The sequence below is a fragment of the Coregonus clupeaformis genome, chromosome 27 (assembly GCF_020615455.1).
Source record: "Coregonus clupeaformis isolate EN_2021a chromosome 27, ASM2061545v1, whole genome shotgun sequence".
Lineage (NCBI taxonomy): Eukaryota > Metazoa > Chordata > Actinopteri > Salmoniformes > Salmonidae > Coregonus > Coregonus clupeaformis.
In genome coordinates this window covers 7,853,662-7,877,191 of record NC_059218.1, presented here as the reverse complement: position 1 = coordinate 7,877,191, position 23,530 = coordinate 7,853,662, and the positions used below count along the sequence as shown (strand labels likewise).

The 23,530-nt window shown below is 42.0% G+C and overlaps 1 protein-coding gene across 8 annotated transcripts in view; it reads right to left on the bottom strand.

Annotated features, from left to right (window-relative positions):
• LOC121541441 (ubiquitin carboxyl-terminal hydrolase 20-like) overlaps positions 1 to 13,087 on the bottom strand; it is a 51,328-nt gene extending 38,241 nt beyond the window's left edge. For 4 of the 8 annotated variants that reach the window (XR_006657511.1, XR_006657510.1, XM_045208027.1 and 1 more), the window contains exons 1-16: positions 12,766 to 13,087; positions 9,864 to 9,960; positions 9,594 to 9,647; positions 9,325 to 9,387; positions 9,022 to 9,192; positions 8,534 to 8,642; positions 7,865 to 7,934; positions 7,503 to 7,616; positions 6,888 to 6,987; positions 5,728 to 6,214; positions 5,415 to 5,567; positions 5,128 to 5,240; positions 4,661 to 4,833; positions 3,604 to 3,698; positions 3,451 to 3,484; positions 3,286 to 3,331 (exon numbers count right to left, since the gene is read on the bottom strand). Coding sequence is in view for 6 of the 8 variants with exons in the window: in XM_045208027.1 (XP_045063962.1) it covers positions 3,286 to 3,331; positions 3,451 to 3,484; positions 3,604 to 3,698; positions 4,661 to 4,833; positions 5,128 to 5,240; positions 5,415 to 5,567; positions 5,728 to 6,214; positions 6,888 to 6,987; positions 7,503 to 7,616; positions 7,865 to 7,934; positions 8,534 to 8,642; positions 9,022 to 9,192; positions 9,325 to 9,387; positions 9,594 to 9,647; positions 9,864 to 9,944 (1,863 nt within the window). In the remaining 2 variants the exon portion in view is untranslated. The remainder of the gene's footprint in view (positions 1 to 3,285; positions 3,332 to 3,450; positions 3,485 to 3,603; positions 3,699 to 4,660; positions 4,834 to 5,127; positions 5,241 to 5,414; positions 5,568 to 5,727; positions 6,215 to 6,887; positions 6,988 to 7,502; positions 7,617 to 7,864; positions 7,935 to 8,533; positions 8,643 to 9,021; positions 9,193 to 9,324; positions 9,388 to 9,593; positions 9,648 to 9,863; positions 9,961 to 12,765) is intronic. The other 4 variants (XM_041850444.2, XM_045208029.1, XM_045208030.1 and 1 more) reach the window with 4 other exon arrangements.
• Between the last annotated feature and the right edge of the window lie 10,443 nt (positions 13,088 to 23,530).

Sequence of the window (23,530 nt, the reverse complement as noted above, 5' to 3'; positions counted from 1 at the left end):
AGTGAATGACCTGCAGAGAGCTGGGACCAAAGTAACAAAGCCTACCATCAGTAACACACTACGCCGCCAGGGACTCAAATCCTGCAGTGCCAGACGTGCCCCCCCTGCTTAAGCCAGTACATGTCCAGGCCCGTCTGAAGTTTGCTAGAGTGCATTTGGATGATCCAGAAGAGGATTGGGAGAATGTCATATGGTCAGATGAAACCAAAATATAACTTTTTGGTAAAAACTCAACTCATCGTGTTTGGAGGACAAAGAATGCTGAGTTGCATCCAAAGAACACCATACCTACTGTGAAGCATGGGGGTGGAAACATCATACTTTGGGGCTGTTTTTCTGCAAAGGGACCAGGACGACTGATCCGTGTAAAGGAAAGAATGAATGGGGCCATGTATCGTGAGATGTTGAGTGAAAACCTCCTTCCATCAGCAAGGGCATTGAAGATGAAACGTGGCTGGGTCTTTCAGCATGACAATGATCCCAAACACACCGCCCGGGCAACGAAGGAGTGGCTTCGTAAGAAGCATTTCAAGGTCCTGGAGTGGCCTAGCCAGTCTCCAGATCTCAACCCCATAGAAAATCTTTGGAGGGAGTTGAAAGTCCGTGTTGCCCAGCGACAGCCCCAAAACATCACTGCTCTAGAGGAGAACTGCATGGAGGAATGGGCCAAAATACCAGCAACAGTGTGTGAAAACCTTGTGAAGACTTACAGAAAACGTTTGACCTGTGTCATTGCCAACAAAGGGTATAGAACAAAGTATTGAGAAACTTTTGTTATTGACCAAATACTTATTTTCCACCATAATTTGCAAATAAATTTTTTTTCTCATTTTGTCTGTCATAGTTGACATGTACCTATGATGAAAATTACAGGCCTCTCTCATCTTTTTAAGTGGGAGAACTTGCACAATTGGTGGCTGACTAAATACTTTTTTCCCCCACTGTACCTATGATAAACATTACGGACCTCTACATGCTTTGTAAGTAGGAAAACCTGCAAAATCGGCAGTGTATCAAATACTTGTTCTCCCCACTGTATGCACGCACCACTTTTCCGTTATAAATTGTTTAGCATTTTTTGAAACAAGTTATTTTTTTCATTTCACTTTACCAATTTGGACTATTTTGTGTATGTCCATTACATGAAATCCAAATAAAAATAAATTTAAATTACAGGTTGTAATGCAACAAAATAGGAAAAACACCAAGGGGGATGAATACATTTGCAAGGCACTGTAAAGGACTCTCATACCATGAGAAACAAGATTCTCTGCTCTGATTAAACCAAGATTGAACTCTTTGGCCTGAATGACAAGTGTCACTTCTGGAAGAAACCTGGCACCATCCCTACGGTGAAGCATGATGGTGGCAGCATCATGCTGTGGGGATGTTTTTCAGCGGCAGGGACTGGGAGACTAGTCAGGATCGAGGGAAAGATGAACGGAGCAAAGTACAGAGAGATCCTTGATGAAAACCTGCTCTAGAGCGCTCAGGAACTCAGACTGGGACGAAGGTTCACCTTCCAACAGGACAACAACCCTAAGCACACAGTCAAGACAACGCAGGAGTGGCTTCAGAACAAGTCTTTGAATGTCCTTGAGTGGCCCCGCCAGAGCCCGAACTTCAACCCGATCGAACATCTCTGGAGAGAACTGAAAATAGCTGTGCAGCGATGCTCCCCATCCAACCTGACAGAGCTTGAGAGGATCCCACGGGGGGCCAGTATTATTATTTTTTTTCAAATAATAATCTATGGATAAGAATGTCTGCTCAATGACTAAAATGTAAATGTAATGAATGGGAGAAACTCCCCAAATACAGGTGTGCCAAGCTTGTAGCGTCATACCCAAGAAGACTCAAGGCTGTAATCAATGCCAAAGGTGCTTCAACAAAGTACTGAGTAAAGGATCTGAATACTTATGTAAATGTGATTTGAGTTTTTATTTTAATTTTAAAATGTGTACACATTTCTAAAAAACAGTTTTTGCTTTGTCATTATGGGGTATTGTGTGTAGACTGGTGAGGAGAATAAACAATTTAATCCATTTTAGAATAAGGCTGTAACGTAACAAAATGTGGAAAAAGTCAAGGGGTCTGAATACTTTCTGAATGCACTGTATATGCTTAGTTGCAGTCAAAACAGCTGACAAGTCTGTCAGTGGTATGAATTATTGGTAGAACTGTAATTCAGAAACCAGCTACCCTCAATGTATGGATATATATAAAAATAATAATAATCCTATAATATTATATACGTGCAACGTATGATATTTTGGGTGCTATAATATTTGGTTTGAAGTGACTGAGGATTTGGGCATGCTTTTTGAAGCATCCTGCCATAGGCCCTACCATTCCCAATGTTTCATTAACAGCGATGCTAATGCTGGCTTTGGGGTATATAAATAAAGAAAACTAAGCCATATTTTTGGTCAAAGTCTCTCAGGATCAATGGATAAATAAATCACTTTTTGTCAATAAAATTAAGTACATTTCACATTTTGGTGTACTGCCCCTTTAAATTAAATGGCAGTCAATCATGTCAAAATTAATATTTACTTACAAATTCTGCAAACTAAATGATACTAGAATCAAATTATGGTAAACCAGCTTTTTAATACTAATGTGGTTTGTACTTTGGAAAAAAGCTGCACATGATATAAAGGTAAAATGTATATTTCAGTTCTACAGGATATGCAAATGAAGTGTAATTTTACTAAAATCTTTTTTTATTTTATATAACATTAACTACATGTCTAATGAAGCTTTGATAAGAAATTAGCTGATATTTTGCTTTGATTGTTGCTTTTTTCAATAGTTTCTTCTTGGGGTCAAAATGTTGGTAATCGATGTATGTAAAATATGTCGGTAGCTTGAGGGTAACATTTTTTTTATTTCAAGTATTTATAAAATAGCTTGACAACCCTGTTCGTAAGCTTTTAAATTACATCAAATTCAATCATTAACCTTTTCCAGTGATGAAGACATGGATGGGGTATGCAAAATGGGTCAACGTTAAGCACCTCTATCTCCTGAATGTTTTGGCATTCAGGTCCAAAAAGTCACTTTTCTGACCACTTCTACCATGGGCAAATATGTATGGAAAGTGTTGTTCAAATCAAAAAGGGTGTGGTCAAAAAGTGATTGAAATCAAATGGAACGACCCTATAGGTTTCCTGGAAGAAAATTCTTCATAATGAAAATCAAGGAAATGTCACAACTTAGGCATCTTCTATGCAGGATGTCAAAGTATGATATAATAGAAAGGGACAAAGATAAGAGCGTTACCTCAGGTAGCCGAAGTACTTTGCAATATTTTACACCATTTCTCAATCTGGAAGATGAGGGAAAAAGTATTAAAATGTGTGTTGTGTTGTAATGTGATCTGTTTTACCAACTAGACAGATTGATCTTCTAATGCTAAATGCAACTACAAATTCCACAAATACTTACTTTTTACACCTTTCACAGCTGTACATGTTGTCCCCTGTAAAACAATGAATTAAGAAATTACTGACCATTTATTTCATGTTCTGATTATGAATGGATCATACAGCTGAAATCTAGGCATATTATTAGACAACAACTTTATATTGACAAGTTAACCTTTGAGCTCATCAGCAGCGAAAAAGGCAGCGAGGCAGTCCTCCAGTGTGACCATAGGACCCCAAAACCAGCTGGGGATACAGGACACCACAAACCTACAGAGGGGTAGACATGGGGGGGTGAATACATAGTAAGCTGTTACATATGCTTTCATACTTGTTACAAGATTAATACATAGGTTATTCCCTTGGAATGATGCATGTGCAATGTAAAGTGTTATCATTGCCAACTAATAATATAATCCAACAAATGAATTGCCATCTAATAATGTAAATAGCAGATATTAGCATTTTTTGTGTGCATCTCGTCTGATCCCTGGTGGTATCCATGGAGATGCAGGATGCCGATGGAACTGTGACTAGCCAGCCGGACAGAGAGCGAGCGCTAGCTAGCTACTTCTTTGAGAGTGAACAACAACAAGTCGGCAGGGGAGGAGGAAGAAGTGAGGCAGAGGCACGATTCTCCATAATGCTGCTGTGTGAACTTTATGATGTTAGCTCAGTTGATAGAGCATGGTGTTTGCAACGCCAGGGTTGTGGGTTCGATTCCCACAGGGGGTATGAAAAAAAAATAATGTATGCACTGTAAGTCGCTCTGGATAAGAGCGTCTGCTAAATGACTAAAATGTAAATGTAAATGTAATGTTACAAACTACCGCTATCAATGCGGGCGGCGAGTATGCGTGATCGGAGTCCCCCAACTCCGCTGTGGAAGTCCTGCTCTATTGCACTCACGGATGTGTATGATGTTATTGTCCTGTTTATTTCTGTATCCCTGTCCCCAGGCTGGAAGGAAGTGTCTACTGTGTAACCTGTTTATTTTGTATGTTGTTGTTTTTTAACCGATCCAAACAAGAAGTTCCCTCACAGAAATATAAAGTTAATATAACATAATCCAGAGATGTGGCAGATAGAAATTCATTGAATAGAGCTAACACGATTCCTTGTTCTACATGACAGACCATCATACCTGTTCTACACCACACACTCCCGGTCTGCCCCCATCCCCAGCAGCCCCAACCCTCCAGCCCCATCCCCCTACCCCCCAGCTCCCTCACCTGCGTATGGAGTCCATGATGTAGGTGATCCAGCCCTGGGAACCGTAGACATCCAGAGACACCCCGGTCTTGGCAGGGAGGTTCTGGTGGATGGAGGCGTGTAGCTTGGCCAGGTCCTCCTTACCTGGGATGGGCAGGGACAGGTCCTGGAAGGTCTCCACTGTGGTCGACACCTATAGGGGGGAGGGGAGAGATGAGGAGGGAGAAGAGAAGAGGGGAGAGCGAGAGCGAGAGAGAGATGGTCTCAACAATCGGAATAGTGATAATCCAAACAAGCAGAATCCATCATATTCATGGATAAAGTAGGATCAAGTTTATGCATTAAAAACTGTGGTAAAATGTCTACAAATTGCAACACGTCAATGTTCAATATTCATGTGACAGTAGTGTGAGGTTTCAATAGAAGAAGTGGAGCTGAGTTTGTAAATGGCGCACTCTTGTGTTACGACACATGACACACAGCTCACCCTGTCACAAGTCAGACACTGGACCAGGCTGAGGATTGAGCCGTCGAAGATGTCTGAGATGACGCTGCGGTAGCGAGACTGCTTCTGCTTCTTGGCACCCAGGAACAGCTGGGCTGTGGAGGGGAGGATTATGGGTAACTTAGTTTGTGTGTAAGGGGATAGTGTGTGTCTTTGTGTGTGTGTGAGAGAGAGAGTGAGCGCACGTCACAGTGTGTATCTGTGTGTGTCGGTGGAGTGCGTGACAGAGTGTGTGTCTGTACGTGAATCGACCAGAACCCACCCCATACCTTTCTTAAATGAGTATGCGGGCCCTGCAGAGCGGAAGGGGCTGGAGCGAGTGGGGCTGGGGGAGAGTTTGGGGTGCAGTTCCTGGACAGTACGGACGGGGCTGCAGGGGCGAGACTGGGGGCGCTGCTGCATCGATGCCTCATTGTCTGGCTCTAGGTAGAGGTGGGTAGGAGAGGAAAGAGGAAGAGGGGGCTTTTAGAGATTACTTACTTGTACTCACACATCACTACAACAGGTCACTCCACACACAGAGACGCACACACTTACATATTTTTTTTTAAAGTTCTACTTCCACCATTACGAGGCCCCTACCTCGAGTGCTGTTGCTCTGCGTCTGCCCCTGTGTCTTACTCGGACTCTGTGGCTTAGGGCTAGGGGGGGTCCCCTCCTCCTCCTCTGCTCCCCTCTCCAGAGCCCCCTCTTCGGCCGCTGTCGTGTCCACATCTGCGTCCTCGTCCATCTCCTGGGAGCCCCCGTGGAGGGGCGAGCCCGACACCCTTTTCTCCTTCAGCCTCTCTTTCTCTGAGATGGGCCCCCCTGTGCCTGTCCCCCCTCCTCCAACTCTCGGCCCCACCCCACACTCGTCCTGAATGAGCAGCTCGGGCTCCCCCAGCCCCCCTCCCTCCCCCCGGTCGCTGCTGGCGCCCGAGTCGCAGGAGAGGAACTCGTCCTCGGAGGGGGAGCGGTCGCCCCCGTCCCTCCGCTCATCCCCCTCCCCTCCCCCGCCACACTCTGCCAGTGGCTCTTTGAGCTCCTCGTGGAGCTGGTCCATCAGACAGCGCAGGAACTCCTGGGTGTCCTACAGTAGAAAACACAGAGGGAGAGTGTGCGGAGCAGTCCTATACACAGAGACATGTGTGTGTGTGTGTGTGTAGTGCGGACAGTATTGTATGCGTGTTCCCTGCAGCTCCTAGGGACAGACAGAGACAGCCATTGAGAGAGTGTGTGTGATGGTTATAGGAGGAAGCACAAGGACAAACAGAGAGAACATGCTCACCACACACAGGCTTAACTCAACACTATTTTTAGATCGAATTAGATAAATGGATTTTCCACAGCAGTCAAACCAAAACCAGTAAAATACACACAATCCCATTCCAATCAACCCAACATTGAACGCATTTCATCTGGTTACTGTGGGTTAGTTAGATCATGGCTGCATCCCAAATCGCACCCTATTCCCTATATACTGCACTGCTATGGGCCCTGATCAAAAGTAGAGCACTACATAGGGAATAGGGTGCCATTTGGGATGCACACCATTTCATAGTCTTCGCACCCTACTTCAAGATGCCAATCAGCTACACAACAATCAATCAACCAATCCAATTTCATTGTCCCCGGGGGGAAATTAGGTTTGTGGCAACAGGGGTCATTTTGGGGGGATGGGAGGGGACATAGGGAGAGGTGGGTTAGGTCAGGGGTCAGAGGGGCCGGAGGGCTAGGGGTCGGGGCATTGTTTTGTTCCCTACCTGCTGGGAGCTTGCCCCTACCTGCTGGGCGTAGCCACGGAACATGGGGTTGACCAGCTTGATGCCCTGGGACAGACTGGTAGGGACTACGTAACTGGGCCTGGAGCAGAGAGAATAGAGAGAGAGGAGAGAGTGTGTTTTGTCAGACAGTGTCTTGCTGCATTCTTGGATTTCATCCTATGAATCTCTAGTCCAACAATTTGCACACTGAGAAGTACTGTACAGAGAGATAAGTACCTTAACAGAGATAAGTACTGTAACAGAGATAAGAAATATGCGCAGTGGTCTAAGGCACTGCATCGCAGTGCTAGCTGTGCCACTAGAGATCCTGGTTCGAATCCAGGCTCTGTCGTAGCCGGCCGTGACCGGGAGACCCATGGGGCGGCGCGCAATTGGCCCAGCGTCGTCCAGGGTAGGGGAGGGAATGGCCGGCAGGGATGTAGCTCAGTTGATAGAGCATGGCGTTTGCAACGCCAGGGTTGTGGGTTCGATTCCCACATGGGGTATGAAAAAAATAATAATAATGTATGCACTAACTGTAAGTCGCTCTGGATAAGAGCGTCTGCTAAATGACTAAAATGTAAATGTAAATATAGTGTCAAGTGTGTATGGTACCGTTTCTTGTGCCAGAGCTCAGAGATTAGTTTCTGGTAGCTTTTGCACAGTGCAGGCTTCTTGTCAGTCCGCACCAGTCCACTGCAGTCCAGGAAGAACTGAGTGAGAGGAGGACTGGAGAGGAGAGCAATTAGAGAGGAGGAGAAGGAAGAAAGAACTGGTCAGTCAATGTTTAAATCTATTGAAAACGAATACAATTACTTCTGCTGAGATGCAGGTACACAAGCACGCGCACATGCTCGCTCGCACACTCATTCACACATGCCCACGCAAACACTTCAGTGACAGGTCTCAGAACCATGTCAATCTATCTGCCATAGGTCCCCAGACTAATGAGGAAACAAGACAGGAAGTGACCTCACCAGTTGGACAGGGCTTGAAGTGCTGCGTTCATGTAGCAGGAGTTACCGATATTCTTCATCCCTGTCAGACCTTTGAGAGGATGAGATGTAGGTTAAAAAAAGCTATAATAACATCATACAGGTATATTTATAACATTAGGACTATATGGTAAGGGTTTGATATTGGCCACTCCACTGTGTTTACACCTAACATTTGGAGAACATGCATGACACAGACCCTGTCAGTTAATGATGACCTTCAGTGTATTACCGGTAGTTAAATGGATCTGGTACCTATTCTTAGGCTCCAAAGCAATTATATTTCTCCTAACCCTGAGCTTGCATCATCTAGCTCTCAGATCATTTGGGAGGTCTCTGCCCAAATCAGATTGGCATAATTCACTAAGGAATAGACCTGCAAAGCTTATCAAAGGATGAAAGAACCGATTCTACAGAGTCCTAGACCTCGACAGCTGGCATTTGCCTGATCGATGTTACATTTTTAACATAATATGTTAATTTAAGCTGCAGATCATATTTGACAGATCTATGGTTGTGTCATCCATAAAGATAAAAAATACAAATGATATAACGCTAAGGGTATCAGTTTAACTGTGGATATGCTGGACTACAGTCTTTACTGTTATTGAATATATGCCATGACGATGAGAGAAGGGGGTCTGAGGTTACCTCTGGGTTTGAGCTCATCCTCCTCCGACTCTGACCACTCTTCTTCGGCTACCGCGATAGGGACCGCCTTCAACGGGTGGTGGTGACTCACTGGTTGATGAACTGCATCCTGGGAAAGTAAGTCATCGTTAAAAACAACAAATAATGACATCAGTGTCTGCCTGTGGAATGCCAATTACACAATATATGAATACAGCATAGGCTGCATTTCAGCTCACAGGTGTCAATTGTGAGCTAATCAAAATTAAACAGAATAGTGGAGTAAAACTTTATATTAAATAAATGCTTAGAAATGCTTTATACATAGTACATAATACAGTACTTATGAATAGTTTATTAATGTTTACTAATGAAAGATATGATGGCGTTACCCATATTTGATATAGGGCCCGTCCCAAATGACGCCCTATTCTCTATATAGTGCACTACATTTGACCGGAGCTCAAATGGCACGTAAACACAGTATAGTTGAATATAGTTGAGCTGACCTTTGTGCGATGGCGTACCTGGTGTTCCATAGCTTTACAGTGGTGGGGAGTGTGTGTGGCAGACATGGTAGGTACGGCTGCAGGCCTCTGCTCCAGAAACACCTCCCTCTCACACACATAGCACCAGATCCTGAACGTGGTCAGGTTCACTGTCAGGTTGTGTTTATTTGCCTAGGGGGATGAGCACACGCACACAAACAAACACACACACACAATAAGCTTTGAAAAACATTGTTGTTGCATGCTTTCTAGAAATGGCATCTCTCGCTACCCAAGGAAAAAAAAGCTTGGCAAAAAATTCACCTGTGCATGTAGGGTGCTGTGATCTGAAAAGGTTTCTCCACATCCAACATATTGACACTCGCTCTGACCAAGAGAAATAAAGTAATACATTAGACATACACATCTATGGGGTAAAAACAACAATCAATATATTCCATCTGAAAGAGTGTTATAAAAGCGTCATAATAACACATCCTGAGAATTATGTCATGGCCTTTGAATCTGTACAAGTCATCCATCTCAAAATATTTGGAGGAAAAACAGACCCACAGAAAACCCCTGTTGTTTACCTGCAGACAGGCCCAGAGGTTGGGGCCTCCTGCTCCACATGACTGGCAGGTTCCCTTCAGAACGGGACAGAAAACAAACAGTATTAGCTGAAAAACAATCATACAGCACCATCTCCCATGTGATTCTGTCAGACCACCAGAATGTGAAGGCAAATCTAGAAGACGTGACTCAAAAGTAAAATAAATGCATGATGTCACAAATTGCATCCATTCCATACACATTACAGATGCTTGATGCAGCAAATCTCTCTTGAAACCATTCACACTCACCTTGGATTTCTGCAGAAGCTCCTCCTTGGTGACCTCCCCTATGGAATTCAGGTGGGGACAAATGTCCCCCTGGTCACTCATGTTTATTAAACTTCTTCTAAAGATCGAATAATAAACAAAAAGGTATTCATCTATGACATTTTGTATGGGCAGGTAAAACATGAAATGGAAGCAAGCTGACACAGTAAAAGGCTACAAGCAGTTACACTTCAATCAAGGTGTGTGTCTATTACAAACTGTATGGAGAATTAGTGATAGCAGGGAATGTAGCTAACAATGAAGCTCTTTGATTTAACTAGCCGCTACTATCCTCACTCAAACAAAGCTTTGAACTTGCTGTTGCATTCACTGTAGGGTCATTCCATATGATTTCAATCACTTTCTGACTGCACCCCTTTTAATTTGAATGAAACCTTCCATACATGTTTGCCCATGTTAGAAGTGGTCAGAAAGTGACTTTTTGGACCTAAATGCCAAAACATTCAGGAGATTGAGGTGCTCAAAGTTTTCATCACTGAAAAATATAAGCGATTAAGTTTGATATCATTTGAAAGCTTACAAACAGGGTTGTCAAACTATTTTCTGATGATTGAAAAAAAGTGTCATTGTCATTTTTTAAACCTTTAACGTTAATTATCTAAAAATGTGTGAACTCCCGATTTACATCTTCTGAGGTGTTTGTGTTGGGCCCGCCATCGGCTGAGACACAGCATACTCTTGAATACAGGGTGGGTGTCATGTTTTAATAATAATAATAATAATAATAATAATAATAATAATAATAATAATAATAATAATAATAATAAGCCATTTAGCAGACGCTTTTATCCAAAGCGACTTACAGTCATGCGTGCATAGTTTTGGCTGATAACTGTTCTAAAATGTTTTTAAAAATTGAATCTTTGAAATGGTACCACAAAGATAGTAGGAGGTCCACACATCAGAGTAGGTTCACTTGCATTGGAATATCCATTGTTATAAATTAAACTGTCAATCTTCCATAGGTAACCTATTGAAATCATAGAAATATTGATAATTGAATAGACATTCCCATTCAAGTTTACATTCAATGGTGGGTGGACCGGCAGCCATCTTTCTGGTAGTAATTGGAAGTTTTAATTCAATTTAAATGTTAATGGTGCACTAGCTAAATTGCAGTGGTCTGAAGGGATAGGTCCAATCTATGAATAATATTTCAATGATTGAAATAACATCCACACTGTATTCAAGAGTATGCTGTGTCTGATGATGGGTACAACACAAACACCTGAGATTATGTCAAATAGGGTCTAAGATACAACATTTGTGAAAATTTAAAAAAAAGTTTTGATAATTCATGTCAAAGGTTAAATCACCAACAACAACAAAAAATTATGATGACAGTGTCACACAGTGTGACCAAAACAAAGATCTACACACGCAAGAGGCATATCTCATTTGATACAAAACATGGATTTAATATCTTTCTGAATTTATGTTTTTGTAGAACCACCTGCAATTGAAAACTGACATTTCTAAGATACTTTTTTTCACCAAATCTAGAACGAAGAAAGTATCGTCAAGAACAAGTTAGTTGAAAAATCTATGGGGTTTGTATGGGGCTTTCCTGTAATGTTCAGTAATGGTCACCAAAAATATTTGTTTATATCCAATGATGTATATAAACCCTGGATTTCAGATGCTATGTATTGGCCATTGAGAGGCTTTGAAGCCACTGGTCGGCCATATTGCCACTTCCCAGAAGGAGCAGTCCTCCATAGGAATTAATAGAATTCTACAGTATTTCAATTAAATGTTAAGGACAAAATTACATGTATTTAAGTAACATTAGTCATCTCTAAAAATGACACTTTTAAGGATAATGTTTATATATCTTCGCGAAAACGAATGTAGACATAAATAAATGCATTTCTATAGCTGCCAAAATATGTTTTACAACGGTGAGGGAGTGCCAAGATGAAGGCACGGTGGATTAAACAAAATACCACCGATCAGTCATCTAGTGTATATATAAATCATTGATTTATGTCACATTATCTGGCATACAATTTGCCTTTTCATTGAACTAAATAGGGTTGGGGTTCCCACAAGGCCATATTTCCATGTTACAGGGGTTGTTTACGACAAACAGACGGAAGTTGGCCTGTGCTAATTAGTTATCTGCGTCTCCGAACAACTGTGTGTAAACAGAAGACGGATGCCACAGGTGTTGTCACTGAAAAATACTGTTGGCTGCAACTGTGTACAATAAGTGTATATTTTGCATTTGTTAAATAATTTTGATGTGATATGAAAATAGTGGGCTTTATCTTTCTAGAACCGTACGGCAATTGAGAATCGATTCACGTTTAGATTGAGTATTTAGCTGCAAGAGCCAATTCGCCTCATGTAAGGTCTTTGGACTATAAGGAGTAACGTCAGGCTCCTTTAGTTCAGTATTGGGCTAGCGTACAATCTGTAGCTACCTAAATGGGTCAACTTTGAGCATCTCTGTCTCCTGATTGTTTTGGCATTCCGGTCCAAAAAGTCACTTTCTGACCACTATTACCATGGCCGGGAAACATGTATGAAAGGTTTCGTTCAAATTAAAAGGGGTGCAGTCAGAAAGTGATTGAAATCATAGAACGTCGACCCTGTAGCTAACTGCCTGACAACCCTTAGGCATTCTAGAAATTGATTATCAATTCATTGATCATCTAGCTATCGCACATCAGCCAGCATAGGCACATTTTTTAGAATTAAATCAAAGACTAGACAACATTTTCCTGCACAATGGTTTGGCCACAGAGACACCGAAATATGACAGCTCTGCTGCAAACTTGAAGGCCCTGTTTTCTGCCTAGCACCAGACATTAAGGATGACATCGACAACAAATACATTCATTGCCGGAAATATATTTACCAACACCAGGCGATGTAACAACAATATTCATAACAGTTCATTTACGGGAAACCGTGCGTTAAAGATAGGCACACAGTAAGTTAACATCTAGCTAGCGATGGTATCCCGTCTAGCTAGCTAGCTAGCTAGCTAATGTTACATTAATGTAGTACTGTTAGCTGCTGCCGTCGTACAGAATGGTTTTACGTCAGTGTTGTTATGCACAACGTCAGCAAGAATGGGAGCTTGAATGGCTTTTCAGCCACGCGTCTGTGAGCATAGTAAAAACATACAGGTGTTATGGACTGTCGATTCTAAAGTTCAATCACCTCGACGACACACTCTCTTAACCTCAGTAAACAAAAACTGTACATTACCAAAAGTATGTGGACACCTGCTCGTCGAACATATCATTCCAAAACCATGGGCATTACTATGGAGTTGGTCCCCCCCTTCTGCTGCTCTAACAGCCTCCACTCTTCTGGGAAGGCTTTCCACTAGATGTTGGAACATTGCTGCAGGGACTTGCTTCCATTCAGCCACAAGAGCATTAGTGAGGTTGGGCACTGATGATGGCCGATTAGACCTAGCTCGCAGTCGGTGTTCCAATTCACCCCAAAGGTTTATCGATGGGGTTGAGGTTAGGGCTCTGTGCAGGCCAGTCATGTTCTTCCATACCGATCTTGACAAACCATTTCTGTATGGACCTCGCTTTGTACGGGGGCATTGTCATGCTGAAACAGGAAAGGGCCTTCCCCAAACTGTAGCCAAAGTTGGAAGCACAGAATCATCTAGAATGTCATTGTATGCTGTAGCATTAAGATGTTCCTTCAGTGGAACTAAACGGCCTAGCCCGACCCATAAAAAACAGCCCCAGACCATTATTCCTCCTCCACCAAACTTTACAGTTGGCACTATGCATTCGGGCAGGTAGCATTCTCCTGGCATCCGCCAAACCCAGATTTGTCCATCGGACTGCCAGATGGTGAAGCGTGATTCATCACTCCAGAGAATGCATTTCCACTGTTTCAGAGTCCAATGCCAGCGAGCTTTTCACCACTCCAGCCGACGCTTGGCATTGCGCATGGAAACCAATTTCATGAAGCTCCCGTTGAACAGTTCTTGTGCTGACATTGCTTCCAGAGGCAGTTTGGAACTTGGTAGTGAGTGTTGCAACCGAGGACAGACGATTTTTACGCACTACGCGCTTCAGCACTTGGCGGTCCCGTTCTGTGAGCTTGTGTGGCTTGCCACTTCCTGGCTGAGCCGTTGTTGCTCCTAGATGTTTCCACTTCACAATAACAGCACTTACTTACAGCTCTAGCAGGGCAGACATTTGACGAACCGACTTGTTGCAAAGGTGCCATCCAATGAAGTCACTGAGCTCTTCAGTAAGGCAATTCTACTGCCAATGTTTGTCTATGGAGATTGCATGGCTGTGTGCTCGATTTCATATACCTGTCAGCAACGGGTGTGGCTGAAATAGCCGAATCCACTAATTTGAAGTGTTTCCACATATGATTGTATATATAGTGTAGCTAGGTGATAATGGCACAGTTGAAAATACAGATGAGAACAGCTGATCTGCGTTTTGTTCTGGACTCGAGCCTAGTAGAGGTCATCAAGTAACTAAAACTGTGCAAGTTAACACATGTTAGTTACATTGCTATGTTGTACAGCAGCTACTGGTAGCTATATGCAAATGCATTTACAATACATATTTAAAATAGAGACGTCAATTACCAATCTTTTGCCGCGTTCACATGCTAGTCGGAACTACGAAACTCTGAAAGGTCCGACTTGCTAACTGGTTGTGGTTAAACAAGCAGTTAGCAAGTCGTGTTCTTGCTAACTGTTCTACCAGTTAGCAAGTCGGAAATTACAGTTTCCTAGTTCCAACCAGCACTTGAACGCGGCATTTTACCCTTTATACACAAACAGAGTAAGTATTACGTCATGTTCGGTTTTGGGGGAAGTGGCGCATAGGTCCGTCGGCGAAATCTGTTCCTCCGTATTATTATTGTTGCAAAAGAGCAGCTGCGTACACAGCGGAGCGGTTCCTGGGGCTGAAAGATTTATCGGCGAAGGAGTTACATGGAATATTGTTACAATCCGTAACACCCTCTCAGGCCCTAGAGCCTTTGAAAGAAGGAAGAAGTGGGAGTTTTGCTTTGTTTTGTCAATTCATTATTTTTATTTGGGTGGATTAAAGTTAGTTTCCCTATTACGTATGGATTTTCTTTTTACCTTGTTTTGGTATCAACCCGTTCAGTTGGTGGCAGCAATACACCTTTTGGGGTTGTAGTCCGCCATATAACCCACAGAAGAAGAAGCTGCTGCAGCTGCGTACACTTGTCCAGAGTATTTCATATGCAGCAGCGGTTAACTTTTTCACACGTGAGTTTCAAATAACTAATAACGGTCGGCCAAGCTTGAGTTGTTTTATGCACGTGATGTCAGAATGCACTCACTGTTCCAAAATGTGATTGTTACGCAACAGGACAGTTAATACGCGCTGCCTTATCTATAGGCTACGTTTGAAGTTGTCAATTTCGAATTAATTTCTAACAAGTTTATTTTCTAACAACAGTTTGAATTGAGGTGTGTTCCGCCTCCTCATTAATTCACATAGAAGTAGCCTATTTCAGTGTTGCGGACAATTTATGTTTGAGGCTTTACTGAGCCGGACAAACTTCTCTCTTCGAGGAGAGCCCAAGCACTTCCCTAGTGTTTCCGCAGATCAAGTTTGCAGACATTTGCGCAGTCTTGCACGAACTGGCACATTTTCTGGCTGGCATTTACAGTTTTATTCACATGTTTTCAAGTACTGGTGACAGCTAATGCATTCCGATTATTGCATAGATTGTAATGGACACCTATGATGTGTGTAAAATACTTTTTTGAAGTTTGTACTGATTTATAATGAGCTAATGCTAAGCTATTTGCTAGCTAGGTGTGGCGCCATGTTTGTTGACGTTATACAATGCATTCTGGGTGTCACGTAAACGTCTGTCAGACCAAAGATTTTATACTGAGGTGAAGGAATGGTTCTCATCTTTTGAGTAAACTTCAGGAAGTGAATGAAGGGAAGTGAACGATCCTAGGTGACATGCATACTGCAAACAGAGCAAACTCATCTTGTCTCCTCTTATCTTTGGTTGACCCGAAAAAACAAACATGGCGGCGCGCACAAACTACCCATCGTCGGATTACTTTCGATTTCTAGAAAGTGTTTTACTCAATTATTTTGATCAATGGTGAGTTCACCCGTGATGTGATGAAATATAAATAGTAATTGCTATTAGCAAATTCATATTGTGGTTTATGTCAGCCGAGAGTTCTCTAAATATTACCTCTTGTGTTACGTGTCTGACTTCATAGTAAGTACAGCATCATATGATACAAGGCATTTATGTAAAATATGTGGTATAAATGTCCAAATGGGTATGACTTTATTGTAAATACAGCGCCATATGATATAAGGCATTTATGGATGTTATGAATTACCGAAGGTGTCTGACTTTATATTAAGTACAGTGTCATGTACACGGGGGACCAATATGAAAATGTATGCACTCACTAACTGTAAGTCGCTCTGCATAAGAGCGTCTGCTAAATGACTAAAATGTAAATGTGAATCTTTCCTCAGTTAGCGCTAGGACTAATGTAGCCTACATTTCCCGATTTTGATGATTGTGTATGCTGTCGCTACTTCTGTGAATGTCTGAACATTGCATCCAAAAAATAAACTGCTCACATTCAGGACATAATTTTGTAAGGACTGTGTTTGTGCAAACATTTTCTGTGAGGGAAAAAAACAATGTGGCTAACTCAAATGCTGACTGTTGCGTCAATCGAAACTGGACGTTCTAAATAACCTTGTTTTTTCAACCACGTCCAGATGGTGGCGGCAATGCACCTTTTTGGTTTGTAGTCCGCCATAAAACCCACAGAAGAAGAAGCTGAGTACACTGTAAAGTCGTGTACACAAAAACAAGTTTGCTACCTTCCTTTCTAAAACTACAATAATGCCGTCGGGTAAGAATTTTAGAAGGAGAAGAGAAAGCTCTGCTAATGAACAGGAAGACTAGATAACAGCTGAAGTTAGGTAGTGTTTGAGACTTTTGCTATTTAACTAGCTAACAAGCCAGCCACGACGTGAACGATGGCTAGCTTCTAGCCCAAAGGCCGGCAGATGGCGATTTGAGACATTTCATCTTACCATCCAAAAGGAATGTATGCAGCTGGCTATACCAAATATTTTTATAACTAAACCAAGATAGACATTTTTACATAGACCACAGCCTGTCGTTTCCAATGTGAACAAATGAGACATAGTGGGCAGAAGAAGCACGAGCTAGCGAGAGCCTATTGGCGCGTTCTAGCCCCCCATCTGCATATTTCCGTTAGGGAACACCTGTGTCAAGGGCGCGTGTGCAATAACTCAATTCGCCTTTGCACTCCTAAACAACGTGATTTAAAAATAACTTTTGCAAAGGGTAAAGTCTACAAAACTTAGTCCACTCTGTTCATAACAGATTTTAGTTTTGGGAACAGAACTGCATTGAGATCAAATGTTTCATTGATGAGAAAATGTGCGGAATGTGGCAAAATCCATCTCGTTCCATCATCTCCCACTGCCTGCCAGTGGGCTTCCTTTCACTACCATTGGTAGTGAGTGGAAACGCTACGCGGACGCTACAGGGATGTAGCTCAGTTGATAGAGCATGGCGTTTGCAACGCCAGGGTTGTGGGATCGATTCCCACGGGGGGCCAGTATAAAAAAAAATATGTATTCACTAACTGTAAGTCGCTCTGGATAAGAGCGTCTGCTAAATGACTAAAATGTAAATGTAAATGCTTCACATTTATACTTCCGGTGAAATGTCTCATTATTTTATCTGTGGCTATACTCTTCTATCCCCTGTGGACCGGTTTGTACGTAAAACATTCTCTATTCAGGCTGCAAATGCGTCAATTTCCTCCTTAACCCGATTTAATGGCGAGAAGGTGGAAAAATAGGCAAAATATATGTACTTTCTTTATTAAACACAATTTTCCACCACAATGCTAGTGACTAAATGAATTTCCCGGATGTTGCGTATAGAGTTCAGCCAATCAGGTTGCAGCAGTCTCTTGTTTAGACCAGGGGAGAACGACTGCCCCCTCTCATTGAAGCCGCGGAAGTTCAAGGCCGATCGCGGTACGGCAGGCATTGTTAGCAGAAAACAGGATGATAATAATAATAATTAGTCATTTAGCAGATGCTCTTATCCAGAGCGTCTTACAGGAGCAATTAGGGTTAAGTGCCCTGCTCAAGGGCACATCGACAGATTTTTCACCTAGTCGGCTCGGGGATTAGAACCAGCAACCTTTCGGTTACTGGCACAACGCTCTTAACCAAGAAGCTACCTGATCACCCATTATGGAAATATGGCACTCTTCGTGTAAATATATATATTTTTTAAGACAATCATAGTACCAATAATTGCTTCTAATACACTAGATGTATGTCTTTGAACCAATTATTTTTTACCTCGCACACAGAGGAAGTTAAGGAAAACGTATGGCAGCCTGCAGTACCCCGATTGGCCTTCAACTTGAGTTAAGGCGTCAGCATGCTTCAGTACGGCTGTCGGCTAGGCCAAACCGAACGAGTGTGCTCGCATATCCCTTGAAAAAAGAGAAAAAAGTGGCAATAGTACTGTCCATTTTGAGACGCCATAGTCAGTATACACTCCCTCCATGTAGTCAACATTAATCTAAGATAACTCAAGAAATGTGTAATTAATTTTGACGTTTTTCCAGAGATCTTAGTCGCGCAATTTTACATTTGATTAAGATGTTTGGTGCAGTATTTCTCAATGAAAAAATGTACATGAAATCGAGTCGTCTCGTTGAATGGCAGACTTTACTGAATAATCGTTACTGTTGACCAATCACCGAAGAAGGGGCGTAGACTTAGGCTACCGACTTTGGTTTGCCTCAATAAAACATTTTGTGTACCCAAACACCTGAAAAAACCCTCACCGAAGTCCAAAATGAACAAAAACGTTACAAAATGTCGTCATAATATATGCAGGAACTCTTCCGAGCTGTTTCGGCTAGAAAGCATGCAGACTCCTTTCCTCAATGAGAGGGGGCAGCACTGAGCTAGTCTGCAACGTCACTTCCTGGAGTAGCTCAAACTGCACATGTTATGTCTCTATGAGACTTCAATGTGCTATTGAGTCTTCAATAGGAATGAGTTGTGTCACGTGATCGATGGCTTTGTCCATTCATAAATAGTTGTTGGTCTGAACCATAGAGATAATGGGCGCGTTTGAGCAGATCACTTTTGTCAAATCGGTGACTATTGGTCACCGCTTTTCAGAGTGTTGCATTCTGGGGATAAAAATGGTCCAACATGTTGACTGCATGAATTTTTTTCATGTAATGAAAGGTCGTGAAGTTTTGACTGCAGTCGACTGCAAGTTTTCGCAGTTGTCCTGCGGGTGTTGAGTGGTAGTGTTTGTCCTCAGACCGTTGGTCTGGAGTAGGGTTAAATAGTGCAATGGGGAGGTGTTCTTTTTTTTTATAGAGGTTTAATAGTTGGCTGGGCACTTTTCCTTTTACCCAATTTGTATTACCATATCAATAATTTAATGTAGGTCTTTAATGGCCTCACACACCAGATCAGCCAACCAAATCATAAAGAAAAATAATGTTATCCTGCAGGCATCACCTTCATTGTGGGAGGCTCTCTATTGTCAACCAATCATTAGTTTTTTTTTTTTTTGACCAACGCGAACATGATCCAAGACGTTACTGAAACATGCCGGGGCCAGAACGAATCAGTTGGACGGGCCTTTGATTTTCTTAGGCGGGCATGTTTTTTCACGGGACCTCCTATGTGTACACGCGCTTGCACGTTCACCATTTTTTTGAACGGGTGTAATATCAAAGACCATAGGCAACTCGTGAGTTTCATGTTTGGGGAAGCTTACAATGTATCCTACCATTTTTACCGATCTGCATGCGAACAGTTTCATTTAAATATTAACGTTTTAGTTTCTCAATCACTGTCACGTGGTTAAACATGAAAATCTCAAGCATCTAAAAGTTCAAATTCAACTATGGCGAGAGCACCAGCCATATGGACAGACACATTGATACACACTGATCCATTGGCGGCTAAAGAAATGAGAGCATAGAACTCAGCCTATGCAGCAGTAGGCCTATAACTTCCATCGTCAACTAAGTAAAATACATAGGCCTAAAGCTAACAAAATAAAAACAGTAGAACATATCCTGATTACATTTCTTAATTCAATCACATTCATCTCTACTCCACCTGGCTGCATCCCTTTCTTTCTTTCTTGAGCTATTGCTAGTGAAGTGTAACATTGTATCAAATCATCACTGGATCCAGCCAGAAGCTGTTGCTAGCGAACTTGCAACATTGTATCAACTAGCCGATTCTGGGACCACAGAGTTTCCTGTGCCAGTGAGGTCGGGACACAGCTGTTTTTATGGCGTTTCTAATGGATATATGGGATCATCAGTTCATGATATTTTTCTCTTTCACGCCGAGGCTTGGTGATTATCGAGGCCGGGAGCTAGGGTGACCACATGTCCCGGATTGTGCGGGACAGTCCGCATTTTGGCCGTTTGAACTGCATCCCAAAACCAAACAATCATGTCTCATATTTTATCAACAAATTAAAACACCACTAATTTAGAAAAAAAGGTTGATTTGTCCCATATTTCAGTCAATACATTCTAACCTGTCTCTTGCAGTCACGTTGCGCTAATGAAAATATATACAGTAGGCCCCTATATCATAAGGATGTGGTACTGGTGATGTGAAACACTTCTCCAATCGTTGTTGACATCTTCTTGCGCTGCGCAGAATCAGATCGTAGGCCAATGTCCAGAACTTGGAGAGGACAGTTAGTACTACAATTTACAAAAACATATTTGCTGCTACTTCACTCAATCCCGTTTTAAAAGTCTCCCTAACTGTTTTACATTCCTTGAGACCAACCAGAAATGTTTCCATGGCAAAATATTCCCTGATTTTCATAAAACAGCCACGGGTGGTGTCTCGTCTCTGCATCAACAAATTTTGCGCAAGGCAAAAGAGTAGCTGCTAGGTGCGCTTCGTTCCGTGCAGGGGTGCAGGAGCGCACTAGAGCGTTGCACCGCCACTTACATTTACATTTCTCACAATGATGCTTGTTTAGTCAAATTTAGATCAAAGCTGAATCAATGTCTTGGAAGATCACAATGATTAATTAGTATTCTGCATAACAGAAACAAATATAATTGCATAGTATAACGTTATTGTTACACCAAAAACACCACCTAATTTCTTAGGAGATTTTAGGATGGTTAGCTGAATAATACCTTATCTTCACTCAATCAGCTAGACCTATTGTCACGAGCACTACCCAAATTGCGGGCTTCCCGCATAGGCTAATGATCCTCTGTGGCTAAGTCATGCTCCCTGGTGAAGTATTTTGAATGATTTTATTTAGACAGGAGTAATTATATAATTTTGGCGAAACATCAATTTACATTAGGGCAATCCAGCATCCTAACAGTGCACTGTGCACCCGCCAACTTTCATCTCCAATTCGGAAGAGGCTGAAACCAGAGATCTGTGTATAATGACGAGATGCCCATGTCTCCGCCCTAACAATGGGAGTCTTTGTCCCAAAGGCCGGAAGACAGGCGACAAGCTTAGGTTAGCATATTATGCCCATAAAAACGCATTGTCTTATTCTGGACAGATTTCCTGGTATGGCAACTGCTCGGTCTCCGACCACAAGGCACTATAGAGGGTAGTGCGTATGGCCCAGTAAATCACTGGGGCCAAGCTTCCTGCCATCCAGGACCTCTATACCAGGCAGTGTCAGAGGAAGGCCCTAAAAATGGTCAAAGACTCCAGCCACCCTAGTCATAGACTATTCTCTCTGCTACTGCACCGCAAGTGGTACCGGAGCACCAAGTCTAGTTCCAAAAGGCTTCTTAACCGCTTCTACCCCCAAGCCATAAGACTCCTGAACAGCTAATCATGGCTACCTGGACTATTTGCATTGTCATATTACCTCAATTACCTCGACTAACCTGTGCCCCCACACATTGACTCTGTACCGGGACCCCCTGTATATAGCCTCCCTACTGTTATTTTATTGTACTGCTGCTCTTTAATTATTTTTTATTTTCTATTTTTTACTTAACACTTATTTTTCTTAAAACTGCATTGTTGGTTAAGGGCTTGTAAGTAAGGATTTCACTGTAAGGTCAACACCTGTTGTATTCAGCGCATGTGGCAAATAAAATGTGATTTGATCTGAGCCTTGCTGTTGGAAAACGTCATTAGTGTCCGACTTTCCGTTGTTGCAGATGCACCCCCCCGACTTCACTCCTCGACTTTGGTCTAGAGTCGGTTGATTTAGACACTCAAATGCGCCCAATATTAGGATAAATTACAAGAGTGGCTATGTCATAAACTCTCAAAGTTCCAGAATGGGATGAAAATGGCAGCTATATTGGTCAGGGAGAAATCCCAACCAGTCTAATTGGAATGAATGGCAGTTGAGGCATAATCCTGATTTTACTAATATAATAGTAATGCAGTAATGCATGTGATATCAGATATTGTGTAATATAATTATTGTCAACCTAAAGTTGTCATATAATTATAAATACAGTTTATATGGGTTTTATACAAATCTTCTGTATAAATGTCCTCTATAATATGTAAACATACCATAAATATCAAAAAATAATAATTGGGGGAAAGTACTATTGGACTGCTGTTATATGATACAATATCGGTACTTGTTACATTTACAACTTGTCTAAATCCTATCTTCAGCTGATTTCAGCCAGTGTGTGGCTGTGGATTGACTGCATTGTTTGAATGGAATGTTGGCATATTGGAAGTTAATTTGAAAAATGCATAGCATCATTCCTCTAAAACTGGCAAGTAAACAAACAAACAGTGCAGATAAATTCTTCAAATTCATTATTTTACACTATCTTATCACAACACTGGCAAACCATGGTTTACCAACTCCCTAGCCAAAATGGCTGTCTTTTATACCATCACAAGAAGGTTCATCATGTCCATGCAAAGAAACCACTACTAAAGGACACCAATAATAAGAAGAGACTTGCTTCAGCCAAGAAACACAAGCAATGTACCGGTGGAAATCTGTCCTTTGGTCTGATGAGTCCAAATTTGAGATTTTTGGCTCCAACCGCCGTGTCTTTGTGAGACGCAGAGTAGGTGAACGGATGATCTCCGCACGTGTGGCGAGACCTGAAAATAGCTGTGCAGCGGAGCTCCCCATCGAACCTGACAGAGCTTGAGAGGATCTGCAGAGAAGAATGGGAGAAACTCCCCAAATACTGGTGTGCCAAGCTTGTAGCGTCATACCCAAGAAGGCTCAAGTATTTTGTTATACATTTGCAAAAATTTCTAAAAAACAGTTTTTGCTTTGTCATTTACCATTACAGATAGCATGTGAAATGTCATAAATCTGACTTATGTGATGGTCATTCCATCCTTTGTTTCTACAATAAATTTCCCATGTTATTTTAGATTTTTTGTGTCAAAGTTAGAATAAAAGTCATTTTGTTGTAGCAGAATACATTATTTGATTGTTCCAGAAATATCTGGGATTTTTAAAAGATGAGAGACCGAAGCTTGAGTTTATAATGATGTTTTATTGACTTGTCTAATCCTTCATGACAAAGGCTTACTAACTGCAAATGCAAAATTACAAAAACATTG